We start from the raw sequence: 15,000 nt of genomic DNA, 5'->3' as shown, positions 1-15,000 counted from the left end.
AAAAAGTTCTATTAATAATAAAATCATCGAGCTTGGAATTATTTCCTAAATTGCAATTATAAATGTGTTTTCTAAAATTACTTAATTTTGTTAGGCTTTTGCCACTAAATTATCTAATGAATTACATAGTCGAGTACTATTCGCATGAAAAGTACGGCGACCAGATTTTGGACGAAAGAAAGGAGTGAATAAAAGATTGTTTGTTGACGCCCTAGTATTATAGCTATCCTTATCATTTACGAAAGAAGTATACTCTTTAAAATAGTCGGGTCATTTTCCATTTATAATCTTGTGCATTCGGGGTATTAAGGAAATTGTTTATTGCTCACAAAAAAATTAGACAACTGCGTTTTGGTGTGTCATTTGCATGCTTCTATTATCTCTACAATTAACAATGCAAGGATAAATGAAGATTTGTTTAGGATGGACATATTGTAATGTAAAGTGGAAAATATAATCAAACACAATGGTCGGCTTGATATCAGCTTTCAAGAAAGATGATCTTGGCCGGGACAAAAATGATTGTTCTGCGACCGGTATTTTTTTTTTTTTGTCTGGACAATTATGATTCGCAGCATTTCAGTGTAACGCGTTTTGCCAAGCAACGGTTCTGTATCTTGGACATGTACTAATCATCACGAAAATGTGCTTTTAAAAAGAGTCACGTAAGAACAGTGTCAACAATGGCTGTAGTGTTGGTTTTTGTCAAGGGTCGAAGGTAAAATGTCGAGGGTAGTTTTTTTTATAGTTTTTTAGCTTTGGTCGCAAGATCTCCTGATTAAAAAAAAAACATTCCTTTCGAATTTTACAACAAATTTCATGTCAGAACCCCATGTTGCTCAGAAGCCTTTGAATAGAGCGCAAAATTTGTTCGAGTCACGTTTGTTCGAGATGTGCTGTCACAATACCTGTTTTTAATAACAGTGCAAAGCGCTTTTGACTGAGTACTGTACTGAATGCCGAAGCGAGCCTTCTTATTGATCAGTGAAACCTAAGCTCAGCTTAATGCAGGACGAGTCTTCTGTGAGATACGAGATGGTCTTGTTTGTAAATTCAATGGTCGTCACCTGAAACCTTCAATAAGCTTTTGACCTTCAGTGTCAGGCATTTCCGTTTGCATTTTAAGTCTGCGATTTATTAAGAAAGAATGCAAACACTATTGAAATCTTTCTCGGTGGGTGAAGTGTCGGAACATTACGTAATTAGCCTAAATTTCAGGCGTCCCCTCGATTCGCAAACTCTCGAGAAGGACGTCTGAATCAACGAGCCGCAAATGCTGTCCAGTATTCGCGCGACCGTAACTCTTTGGAAGATTAACAAAAATATCTTTTCGTGGCAAAAATTGTAGAAGACCAATTTCAAGCGGGCGTGGCAGGCGCTAGAAGGGGAAAGGGAAAGCGCGCCCCCGAAGCGAGGCGGGAGAGGGAATTAATTAATATGCAAATTAAAGACATCTGCAAAACGTCTGGCTGTCAAATAATATCCAATCAAAATCGCATATCGTTGAAAATAAAAGAGTTCGTGAGCTGGTCGTACTCCAACAATGTCTGCAGAGTCAAAAGTAGCATTCGTCGACGAAAACTTGAGCGAACCTTTTACACCGCAGAGACAAGAAACATTTGGCGTTGTGTGGGCTGAATCGAACGTCTCCGGAATGTAGCGGGAGTTCCCTTATCCGCTCCTGTACAGTTAATCCTCAACAATGCACTAAATTGTATGCAAAGTGCTGTTAGTTCACAAGAAATTAAATTTTCGACCTCCCAAAAATTCGGAAACTTTTCATCCGCTATTGTTCTACGTGTTCTTGATATCAGTGAATCAGAAATTTCCGTTCGGTCAGTGACCAAGATATTCAAAAAATCCTAGTTTTCGGGCAGGCGGTATTTCACTGCGCCCTTTACCGTTTTCCGGGCGGACTCTCGCGCTAGCCTGCGAGCAGGCCCTCCGAGAGACTGGGGTTGGGGGTAGAATGAGGGCCTGCCCGCTTGGCGTTGTATTTTGAATGTCGCGTCCAAATTTTGGACGCAAAATACTGATTGGCTGAAATTAAATTACCTCGTGACGTCACCATTGACAAGCTCCGACAACAAGAAAGCCTCTTCGCTTCGCAGAGATGAGGTGCATGGTCAGAAATGCGTCTGAGAAAATTGTAGAATGCTGCAATTTACCATAACTTTACATAATTAAAGGTCGAGCAACGCGATGCAATGGCTTCTCTACTGGAAGGAAGGAAGTTCTATCTATGTTATCCACAGGATTCGGGAAAAGTCTTATTTCCCAACTATTTTTCGTTGCGGCCTAAAAACAACGAGGGCGACTTCATGTCATCGTGGTAGTTTCCTGTCCTCGACAAAGCATTATCGCTGATCACATTTGGACAAAAATGGGCCTTTCGGCTGCCTCTGTTGCTGATTTAACGATAGACAACGATAGAGGAACTCTACACGATTTTAGCAAGTATTTGGTTAAGCCGAAAAGGCGGCTCCACAAATGATTGCTCGATCTCCTCGTAACTCTGCAATACTCCGATACTCTTGAAAACAAAATATTCCAATTTTCTAATTATTGTAAAATACATATCTATAACCACAAATACTCGATAAAACTTTGGAATAAAATGGTGTAGGTATTAGAATATCTGTCTAGTATTAAAGTGTGATGTAGCAGTTGTAATGTCTGTATTTCATTAAAATAAAGTACAAAAAGATAACTCCGCTTCGCTTTACCGAAATTTGGCAGTAGTTGTGGTCGACGAGTCTCACACAGTGGAGATGCGGTCAGGGAAAACGAATTTCTCTATTACGATTCCCGTCGTTTGAAGTTTGTGTGCTAAATTTTTCCCTGACGAACGAAACACATTTTCCGCGGAAGGGACTTCGACGAATTACCGTACTGAATATTCAGCTACGCTTTACAGCATTGGCAATAGTTGTTAGGCTTTTCTGGCGAAGGCTTCCTTCCTTTACAGTTTTTTTTTAGTTTCTGCCTCGAGCAAAGTGAAATGCGCAACGCGTGGCTTTCTGTTTTCTGTGTTTTTTTCAATGTTTACCTCGGGTGCGCGCTGATTGGCTAATTTTTGACAGCTCTCTCAGCGTGACATCAGTCATTCAAAGGGATGCGTGCAGGCTCTCCTTTTCTCGCGCTAACAACACCGCCAGCTACGCAGCCAGGTCATCTGGTGACGTAATTTGGAGGACTGGGAAGACAAAATTTAACGCCGTATCCCACAACCGCGCGCGGCCTTAGGTGGTGTTTCCAAACTCCCTGCAGTATTTCCATCGCCAAAACTCAACAGATCATTCCGTGTTTACCACATTTCCTGTTAGTGAATGAACATTCAAGTAGACCCGACGAGATCCGTCCTCTCTTCTGCCATGTTGAATTTGAAAATAAGGCCGCGCTCTGTTGTGGCATACGGCGTTAAAATTTTCCTCCCCAGTCCTTCGAGTTACGTCACCACATCACCTGGTTGCTATGACAGATCATCACGGGGCTTGGTGGAAGAAAGCGGACTTGAAGAAATAGGCTGGAGGACTTATAACTGTCGTCCAAGATCAGGCACTAAGGACAATTGCAATCAAGGCATCCATTGAAAAACAGAATCTGTCTCCACTCTGCAAAATGCCGTCGAGAAAAAGACGAGACAATAAATCATCTCAATTGTGAGTGCAGCAAGATGGCGCACATTGATTACCGTCAACTGCACGATAAATGTCGCAAGAATTATTCAATGGGGCATCTAAAGGGAGCATAGAACAGAAACAATGGACAAGTGGTATGCAACAAACCGGAAAAGGTAATCGAGAACGCGAATGTCAGATTGCTTTGGGACTTCAGTATTCAAACTGATAGAGAAATTCAGGGGGCCGTTTCTCGAAAGTCCCGAAACTTTACGGGCCATTTTCGGGTGTCACAATTACCTTTGTAACTCAAGAACGGAGAGCATTTAATTCGTCAAACTTCACATTTATTTTTCTTTTTGTTACCTTGAAAACATGTTAAAAGATCGGCTTTCCAAAACAAGCGGTTGTCAATTTCACCGGTGGCTTTTCGGCCCCGAAAAGTTTTCGGGACTTTCGAGAAACGGGCCCCAGGCCCGGAGACCAGACAAAAAGTGGTCGTTGACAGGAAGGCTGACCAATGCATGGTTACTGATATAGCCATACCTGGAGATGATGAATGGGAACACAAAATGCGAACTACGTGCACAGCAAGGAGCCCATACTGTGTTAACGCTGGAGGACCAGGAGAGAATTTACGTAATTGACCTGGCTTGCCCTTTCGAAGCAAAAACAAGACAGATACGCACAGTTCCCACTTAGATTGGATGTTTAGGAAGCGGCATCAGGAAACTAAGAAGATTCGAGTGAACTGTTGAAGGAAGAAGAAATTGTTAAGATTACTCGAGATGTGCAAACAACTGTTTTGTGGGAAAGCGATACAATAATGAGAAAAGTCATGTCGTGACTAGTACAATAAATATATATTGTGAAAATAGCTACCAAATTTTGTTAGCTAATGCTCTTTCCTCTTTTCGACTCTTTCTTGTGTTGAACAATCTAAAATTGTAAGTCACTTGGCAAACAGCATAGGTAGTTCTAATTTATGCGTTATTACATAAAAGGAGGAAGGGCATTGAACAAGCCAGCACGATGGTATGAACCTAGATATTTACTTAATTTCTTGTTATTGTTGAGTGTGTAGGGACAACATTGTAATTCTGATTAATTGAAGATAATAGTAATTTTGACAGCATTCATAACAATGAACAGAACTTCATAAGTATTTATTAAAGTGAAGAATAATTTCATGTTAATGAAAATGCACAATTCGTTTTAATTCCAACTCATTTTGCACCAAGAAAAAGGAGGCAAATAAAAGCTCCAAAAATGCCCACAGCAAGCTTTCAGGCTGACCATTTGCACACATCCCCAACGATTTAAACTCCCCCTTCAATGTTGGCTATGTTTTTTCATTTTCCTCAACAAACAGACAATGTTGTCGCTGAAAACGAACCAAGCAATCCTTCATCTGTAGGATACCCCCAAAGAAACAAAACGGAGAGGACACTGGGGACGAGTTAGAAAAATGCAAAATTTTCTTAACCCACTGATCCCTGGGAGTAAGGCTTAACAGATTTTACTCTGTCAAACGCCAGACAATTTTCCTCTTCAAATGGGGGCATCGTAGGGCGCCTGTAGAGTCAATGAGTTAATCAGTAAAAAACTGGCCCCGCCATTAACCCATTGATCCCTGGGAGTGTAGTCTCCTTCGCAGCCGTTATTAGGGTCGTCACGCAACGCTCCTCCCCACTAAGTTAGTGGGGAGGAGCGTTGCGTCACGACCCTAATAACGACTGCGAAGGAGACTACTGGGAGTGCGGCTTGACAGATTTTCCTCTGTCTAACGCCAGACGATTTTACTCGTCAACCGGGGCACCTGAGGGGTTAATTGGTTAAGTAAACTCGAACATGACCCATGAGGCCAAGTTTCGTGTTATTTTTTGAAAGCGTTTTATCTTGGCTTTTAATTTTCAAGTGCAAATTTCTTTTTCTGAAAGTCCGTATCAGCACTCAGGGTTTTTATTGCTTTAATTTCTACATGGAGGTTAGAGAGTCCTTAAAGCCCCATCATCTACAAGAGCAATTTTTGTGTGACAATTTCATGTGGCATATACATTTGATCGCGCAAATAGCACAAAAAAATAATAATTGCTGACAATTTGCAGTTAAGTGAGTCAGCAATGCCTTTGGACAGCAGAGATAGAGCAGAAACAGAGGCAAGGTTTGCTGTCGTTGGCTGGTCGTTCTCTAATGGCACTCAGTGAGAGGCAGGAATTTGTCACGTTTTATGTGACGAGTCGTCTATAGCTACACGAGAAATGTATCGTATGTGACAACTTGTGTAATTATTTGTCACAAAAACGCTAAACGCCAGCTTTTCCGCAAATACATTTGTGGCATAAAAATTGACCAGATTTCCTCGTCTACACGAGCAAATAAAAGTTGACACATAAAAATTGCTCGTGTAGACAGGGCTGAGGCCCTTTTTTGAGGCCCTTTTTCCCTTAACATTCACGTTGTTTTTCCCCAGAATAGAAATCTAACATTACCGAGTGCTTTGAGGAAAGTCCATCCAAGGCCGGTTGTGACGTCACTTCTGACTCAGATCAATTATCTTTTGACAAGCCAAGCGTAAAATCCACCTGTACTCCATTCTTGGCTTACACTCACGTGATTAGACGGCCATGAGTTGGTGTACAAAACAAAAGGAAAATGTCGCTCGCTTTTTGCATAATCGTAGAGCTAATTTCCCAAGACTTTTTCACTATTGTTCAGTACACCAACATAGCTGTCATGACATCAAGTACAAGCCAAGGATTACTTTCTGCGCTTCCTTTCTTTGCCTTTCGTTCTTTATGGTAAGGTGAAAATTTTCTTTTCCAGAAACCCCTTCGTGCGCATATTTCGTTGGCGACCGGTACCGAGACCTCTTTTCTGCCGTTGGCAGTCTTTGAACTCTTAATGGGCAGGAACAAATCGAGACGTCCCCAACGCCAACCCCGCGACAAAGGAAAATCACAGTTATCCTCCCTTTATACCATCAAAATCCTATGGGCTGTGTAGCTGGTGGGACCAGGCACCATATTGTTTTTCTGAAACAAAAGAAAATATCTCCGTAACAAAAATTGAGTTCACTTTTCTGAGGATTGATCCACAGCCATTCATGAGTCCCTCCCAGGAACTCAAAAATCTGCTTGTGATCCCTAAAATTGTTTATGTTCCCTTGTTCTCTAAGATATGTTGTCATTGTTTCCCAGTTCAAATTAGCCATCTCCCTTGTTCCCCAAGACCCCGGGGAGGGACTCATTTACTCTTAAGGTTCACGAAAGTGGCTACTTTGCAACTCCATCTGAAAATAATCAAAAGTCGCTTTAAACTCGTTTTCACTATTGAGAGCAGTTATCAATTAAAGGTAGAAAGTAGCTAACAATTGTTTTGGTTTTCACGTTTTTATCCAATGAGAAGCGAAACAATCCAATCGCGACTTGCACATGTTCCATTTTACTGCGCTTTGAGGAAGTTACAAGTAATTGTTTCCATCTGTGATTGGTTAATTGCGCTGTTTGTTTGTAGCTATTACAATCAATTAAAATCCAAGCCGACCTCCTTAATCGATCAGTGGTAAAAATCACAGCTTGAAGTGCTATAAAACGCAGCGTGACTTATAAGATACAACCACGCTTGACATAAACACCGCGTTACATTACATCACAATTCAAACAATACGACATTAATCGAAAGTGGAAAGACGTTAATTAATGGCCCATGACAAAAATTCGAGATGATACGGGTATTACCTCAATGGTTTTGGAAAGCGCCCACACCCTTCAGTCAATGTGCTCATAACCGCATATAAACTTATTATCTGTATAACAATTCCCCAACTGATTAGGCACTAAAACCTTCCTAGTACTTCGCTCACCGTTACCGAAACGAAGCACGTCTAAAAAACTGCACTTTGTCGACACAGATTTAGAGGCAAGGCTCTAGACGATATAAGGAACGAGTCCCATTTTTTTCCCTCGAGATAAACGTATTCACTGCGATTTGTTTTTCATTCCCCTTAGTGTGATAATGGTCAAACACCTGTTCCCTTGTCCAGAAACCCATATATTGAATGGATCAGTGATTTCAGAGTCGACCTTTACGTCGCAAATATGATTTTTTTGTGGCCCAGTGTTGCCACAGTGGTAAAACGCTAAAACAGATGGACTCTTTCGCGAACACCGCACTGCCACATGTCATTAATGGCATTTCTTTTAATTTTGAATGTAGCTTTGATAGTGGAAAAATACGAATGTTTCTAGCTGACAAGCCAACGGAATTCGCTGCAATGACGTAATTGTTTGAAACGGCAAGAATTCTCGCCCCGTGATGTCATAGCCATACATTTCAAAGATCGCCTAGATGATTTCCACTTGTTGTCAAAGCACCAAACACAGGTTTTCTTTTGGATCTTGCAGCGCTCTTCAAATTGACTCCTTTGTGCGAATCCTAGGAAATGTAGAATGTTTGCATCCTGCTGGACTCGTATCTTCCAGATCTACCACATTTCCGTGCAGAAAATTTGGGCGGGGAGAAAATAACTTGCATCCATGTTCATTGACGGACTAGAGAATTGTGCTAATGGTTGAATTTCAATGTTCAGAAGAGAAGGAAAGTATCGACATGAACCAACTGATAAAGACTCGCGTTTTGAACGCATTGGATTATTTGTGCTGGCTATTTTTTTATTACAAGGTATTTGCGCTTAACTGGTTCTGCTTGTACTTGTATTATAGCTTTCTGGTGGAAGTCAAGCCCTTGTACGTTAGTCCACTGTGTAATATAATCTGCCCTATGTATAAAGATTTGCTGTTGCCGGCAAAGCTTCAATAAGCTGATTTGAGAAAGCTTTTAACTGAAAAAGAAAAAAAAAACGACACAATAGCAAACACCACCATTTCATCGCATTTAATTCAATTATAACTTTCTTTATCTTAAATTGTTTTCTGTCACTTATCATAATCACCCACCATAAGTTCTCTAATTAAGACCTTATCTGGAATTTAGCTTAATTCTTTAATTTGGCAAATCCTCTTCAGTTTCAATGAACTCTATTAATGTTGTCAGAGTCGACATATCATATAAATTGAAAAGAAAAACAAGATCTTTTGAAGTGTGAAAAATGAGTGACTTTAACTGCGATTGTTTGAAATTATAAAGTACCCCTGATTGCTTTCAAATCCGATATTCAGTGTCATAAATAAGAGTATTGCTCGATCGTGACCATTGCCAAAAAAGTTAAGAAGAGTCTGCTAGAATGTTCGCTTTTTTCTAATTTAATTTTTACTTTTTTTTCTATTTTACATGAAGTCAAGAGAGCGACTAGTGTTTCAAATCACACATCCAAAACAGGTTGGTGTAAATTATTTAATCCTAATTTTTAAATGGTACGTTTAAACTGACATTTGTTGAAGTAAAATGGCAAAATAAGCATAAAATTTGGCTTGGGCACTAAGCGAAATTTTAATTGGCATTAACAGTTGGAACAAGGCGGGAGAATTATTTTCTTCTTAAAACTTTTACAACTACCTTGCTAGAAGCTACCTGCTAATTTGCGTTTGTCTAGTCTAATTCTAGTTTTTTTGTAGTCATACTCATTTTGGCGACAGAGAAGATAGCAAAATCTATTAGGGATATTTTAATGTCACAAATTTATTTTACAGAAAACCCGTTTTTACTACAAATAACAAACATGATAGACATTGGCAAGTTACCTAATATGGCGCTAATTGTTCCGCGGGTGTGGTTTTTTTCTAATCTCTTGAACGCTCAGCTCTCTCGGTTGTCTCTAATAAAACTGCAACTGCCTTAACTACTTTAAATCACGGTGAATGCGTTATTATTGGTGCTTGATTTTGCTTTATTTTCGTCCTTTTCCAGTTAAGTTACAATGCGGAAAACGTCGTTTTTATCATAGTTAATCGAGGGGCTAGTTATGAAACCTGAGAACTTTCAAAAGCGAGAACAATGTTGTTGCAATCGATGTTGAATTGACCGTGACCCTTCACAATCTTTTGTTTTCGCTTCGCACGGTTGATTGGTTATCTTCTCGAAAAAAGGGTGTTTTGTGCAGGGTCAAGGCCAAAAATACGGACAAAAACATGAATCAAAGGAACTTGTCCAGTTGCATAACCATCTCCATGCATTAACTATGTTTTTATCAAACAGTTAACAAAATGCTGCTCAGTTAATTCATTGCCAAGATTTCGAATTCTGCAGGTCAATTCACGTTTGTTATTGCGCTCCGTTTACAATGCCTTGCCGTCCTTACAGTAAACCTTCCTGCTATAAGCTGCTAAATGCTGATGGTTTCATTTGAGTCCCTCAATCGGAGCATAGTTAATAGATGTAGGCTGGTTATGCTGGTTATCGGAAACTCGACAAGTTTCTCTGTTTCATGTTTTTGTTCGCTTTTTTGACCTTGACCCTGCATAAAACCCGACAAAAACACGCTTTTTTCGGCAGGATAACCAATCAAAAGCTTCGACTAATTTATTCGAAATAAACTTGCGAACCAAAAACAAAAGATTGTGCACGTCCACGTTCGGTTCAACATTCTAATTACGACTGTATTGTTCCTGCTTTTGAAATTCCCAGGGTTTCATAACCAGTCCCTAGATTAACTATGATCGGAGCGACCTCGTACGAATAAAAGACCAAAGTAATGACAAACAGCCACAGGCAGTTAAGTAAAATATCTGATAGCCAAATCGGAAATGCAGCTCACGACCAGCTTTTTTTTTGCTTTTAATTCATTGGTCAATCAATTAGCGTAAGACTTCTTAGCAAGGGCCAGTCGTTTAAAAGCCAATTAACACCTGGTTTTTTTGCCCGTCAAAAAGCCTTGCCTATGAAATTTTATTTTGAACATCGCGCAGAATGCCTGGACAGCATTAATTATTCATAACCGGTGAAGCGGCAAATTCGAAAGCGCGCGTGCCTTGAAATGTCCTGAATAAGAGAAGAAAGGGCCCAAATTGGCCCACTAGGGCTGATAAAACTTAGTTTTCTGATTTCCAGGAGTTATAACTTCAACTTTCACGCGCGGTGTTTTGAAGAAGAAGGTTGTACCTTCAATTTAAGCCGAGAAGTAAGTGAATATAGAAGGAAATCAATAATCAAAATAGAAGGCTAATAATCTTGTGCAAGCTCAATTACTGCAATATAAGTTTCCGGTATCCAGGATTAGCTTACTCAGACTTTTAATAAGTCAGCCAAGTGTATAGCATTGATAACCGAAGGCAATCCCGAAATTACTTTTAACACTCAATTAAATAGAGCTGTCAGGGCGTATCAATCCTTTTAAACCTTTTATCTGTGTTGACAAATGTGGTTTTCAATGAGCAACGCCAACTTAGAAAATTACTTAAGAAGAGTTGAACCTGTGACGTTTAGCCTGCTTGCGGGCGGTAGATGTCGAAACACGCATCAGACGCCATATTGGAAGGGGGTAGGATAGGTCTTGGGTACCGTCATTTTGTCACCCGGCCCAGACCTATCCCACGCTCTTCCAATATGGCGGCTGATGCGTGTTTCGTGGCGACAACAACATCCTCCGCCTGTAAGCAGGCTAGCGACGTTCTGATTTCTTGTCCGCCGAAAGCTCTGCTGGTTTTCTTTCAGTTTCACGAAAGTTCGAATGCCGACCTGCATACCTTGCAGTCTTCTTTGAACTATTTACTGTTTTTTTCTTTCAGATCTTCCAAACGTAATTACCAACCAATCAATTCATTCTTTCACTGATTTTTTGCATCTTCGTGACACTCCTGTAAACGGTGGACGCCAGCTTTCAAGAAATCATTCTTCAAATTATGTGGAAGACAAGCGAACTCAACAACCTCACGTTATTCTATCGGACAGGAATTTTAAAGAGAAGTCCTCGTCGACATTAAGTAACAGCGAAGGAACAGATGATTCACTTCATATGTTCGAAATACACACAAATTCTTCTTTAGCCTCCTCCTCATTTAATAGTACTGTAATAACTTATGCTTTGAACAGTGGTGCACGATCAAATGGTGTAACGCACGTTTTCAATAATTTTATAAATCCTCAAATTAATTCTTCTTCAAGCATAAAAGCAAAGAAACGTCGTAATAAAGCTAGAAACGAAAACAAACTTTCAAGTGATACTCCAAGCCGTGTCTCGGAACGGAATAACTCTGTTGACATTGCGAAAACGGTTATTAGATCTAAAAAGGGAAAACGAAGAAAATATAATTCAGCAGTATTTAGCGGCAAAGGACTTCAACATCGCGGGCCCCATCACAGGGAAAGAAGGCTTGAAAGACCATTGTCGGGGAATCCCGTTAACATCAACTCTACGGGGAATGAATTTACAACACCACAGAGGCCTTTGGGGTTTTCAAATAAACATCCTATCTTACGCCATGGAGGTGAACAGGTTTTGTTCAGGTTCAAACGCGATGACGTTTTAATTAACGATGCGCAGGAGCCGGTGCAAAATCAATTGAGCCGCAAAGAGAAAAAGGGATATGTAGCGTTGCTCAAGCACCCTAAACAGCGAAGTGTTCCTGTGCCAAATGTCCCTGTTCGAACAGGATACCCAGCTAAGTCAGTTTTGGGAAAAGCTGATTTGACATCGAACTTCAAGGATTTAACTCAGCACAGAAACATCGTTTCTAAAGTTAGGTATGGACAGCTCCCAAGCCGTGGTCCAGCCTCTTCCCAGTATCCATACATAGCTTTAGGAACGAATCAAAACGGCTGGAGGAAAAGTGTTCCGAGTAATACTGAGAAACCCCTAGCTTCTTCAAAGTTGCCGGCTGGTTACAGGTTGCAAAACGTCAATCAGTTTGTTCAACTAATGCCGTCTCTTTTGGAAAGGAAAAACCTTCAGAGTGATTCAGTCACGCCTGCAAGGATACTAAATGCCGCTGGAACGGCGCAATCGAGGATTCCATCAGCAACGAATTTTCAAAATGGACTTGGACATGATCAGGCCAGTAGCAAGCTCAGTAGTACAGGATTGATAAGGAAAAAGCTTATTCCATCCTCTCGGAATGCATTTTATAGCTTCGGTTCTCAATTCAGTTATCCACCTCAGTCTCTGATCCCGCAGTTACCTTTTGTGCATGTCAATCCACAAGTCCTTCGCTATCCACAGGCTCCCCAGCGGCTGCTTCCGAGTGGACCTCAAGTCAATAGTGTGGCGAGGGGCTTGTCACCAGTTTTGCCACAAACGTCCAATCACCTGATTAACAAGGGTGATTTTTCCGCATTGACGCCTGGTGGTCAACAAGGGCTTCTCATGTATTTGAATTTTGAGGATATTGCTTCCGGAAAATCACCATATGCATATTATATCGGAGACCTGGCAGGTGCAGAAAAGCGAACAAAGATTTCAAGTTATTTTGGATCCTGTGGGAAGATAGCGAGAATTAACAATGGAAGCGAAATACTTTTGAACGGAGCAAAAATAAAGGTAATGAAGCATAGTGTTCTAAAACAGATCGAAACTTTAAAGTGGTTACTCGATTAAGTGACGTAAAATTAAAACCAAGCAAAATCACAAATCGCAACAGGTGCTCAAAATGCGATGGACCAATCAGAATTTGATGTAATTACATAAACATCCGCACAGCGCGGGAAAATGCGCCGCGTGTGACTGGCGGTTGGTTTTTTCTTGTCATTGGCTAAAAAATAAGCCAATGGCGGTGATTAGAGAAGTTCAAGAATTTACTTTCGAGGCTCAACTGAAAACTACAGTAGTTTGTTTTTAGGGAGAATGTGAGTGTTTGTTGTGTTTAAGTTGCCGACACAGCAAGCAAGCAATTTAGTTATTACGAGTTTAAAACTCGAAAATGGTAATGTGGAATTCCTTTAGTGATAAAATTATCGTAACATCACAATGAAGTTGATTTTGAGGAAAAACGGCCTTTATCCAAGAGATATACCATAAACTTAAAATACGTAGGGCTGACTTTTTTCAAGATTTCCCAAATGCAATCTGTTTCCATCCTGTCCATTGATGTCCATTCTTGCTTCTCTTTCCTTTTGTTGTATTTCTTTTATGTTGTTTAACAGTTTTAAGTGGTTATTGCAATGTTTCATTCTACTTTTTGGGCATTTAGGGTGTCATGAAATTTTGCGTGACATAGCCCCTTTAACATTGTGACACGAACTGAGCGGTTCAACATCGTTTACCACTCAGAGGATCCATTTCGCGTCGTTGCGAGATCAACGTATCCTAAGGCTGCGTTTTTTTAGGGAAAATCCGAAAACGGATTCTTGAATGCAAAAACAGATTTTCATGTTTGGGGGGCAAATCCAAAAACGGATCATGAATCCAAAGTATCCACACTTGAGGAGGATACTTCGGATCAAATCTAAATCGAGATTTTTGAGATTCACCAATTCAGCGTTTTTTGGGAAAGGATTAAAAAAAGAAACTTTGCCAAGCGGTTTTCCATGCAAAAATGATCCATAACAGCTACACGTACATGACATTTTAGCCCAAATGTTTTTCTCGCGCCATTTTTACCGTACGATCGAAGACACGAATAGGTCGAAAATAGTTAGTTTTCCTTCAAATTGCACACCAGAAATTACACTAAAAATTTCTTGACAGCAATATTACCGTTAGCAATTTGAACTTCATGGGACACGTCGCGGAGACAAAATCACCCCCAAATTGGCGTTGCACAGTTATAAAAGTACCAGCTCACACGAGGGGACATGTCGCTGCAACATATCCCTGGGACATGTACCCGCAACATTTTTATGTGCATGTGTGAACATGTTGTGATTTTGTTCCTGCTACATGTCCTCGCTAAACTAATGCATGTCCCCTCAGTGAGTACTACACACCTTTTTGTCACTGCAACATGTCGTTGCAACGTGTCCATGCAATATAACCCCTCGTGTCTACCCAACTTAAAGTAAAAAAAAATACAAAAAAACAAAATTAATTGGAAGAGAGAAAACATAAACTAGCGTCGTTACGCGATATTAAGAAATTATATGGATTGACCTTTCCCATTTCTTTAAATGTTGCAATGGTTTATTATTCTCCCTCGCAATATGAAGCTCAATTTTACGTAGGCGTCTCGTCCTCGCGATGAAACCTGGAAGATTAGGTACACCTGATTGGCATCTACTGGAATAAAGGGGTTGAGACACCAGGGGTCATGCTGCAGGGACATGTTGCAGCGACATGCTGCAGCGACAAAAACTTGTGTAGTGCACACTGAGGCGACATGTAGCAGGGAAGTTTAGCAGGTACATGTAGCAGGGACAAAATCACAACATGTGCACACACATGAAAATGTTGTGGGTACATGTTTCAGGGATATGTTGCAGCGACGTGCCCCCTCGTGTGAGCTGATACTTTTATAATTGTGCAACACCAATTTGGGGGTGATTTTGTCCC

General features: G+C 40.5%; 1 protein-coding gene across 1 annotated transcript in view; it reads left to right on the top strand.

The window, feature by feature from the left end:
• The first annotated feature begins 7,981 nt into the window (after positions 1-7,981).
• LOC137983685 (uncharacterized) overlaps positions 7,982-15,000 on the top strand; it is a 40,445-nt gene continuing 33,426 nt past the window's right edge. The window contains exons 1-3 of the mRNA XM_068830847.1: positions 7,982-8,303; positions 8,919-8,960; positions 11,306-13,053. Coding sequence (XP_068686948.1) covers positions 8,204-8,303; positions 8,919-8,960; positions 11,306-13,053 — 1,890 coding nt within the window. The 5' untranslated portion in view covers positions 7,982-8,203. The remainder of the gene's footprint in view (positions 8,304-8,918; positions 8,961-11,305; positions 13,054-15,000) is intronic.

The sequence above is a fragment of the Montipora foliosa genome, chromosome 13, assembly GCF_036669935.1.
Source record: "Montipora foliosa isolate CH-2021 chromosome 13, ASM3666993v2, whole genome shotgun sequence".
Lineage (NCBI taxonomy): Eukaryota > Metazoa > Cnidaria > Anthozoa > Scleractinia > Acroporidae > Montipora > Montipora foliosa.
Note: the sequence above shows the minus strand (reverse complement) of the source record. Positions and strands in the feature narration are given on the sequence as shown.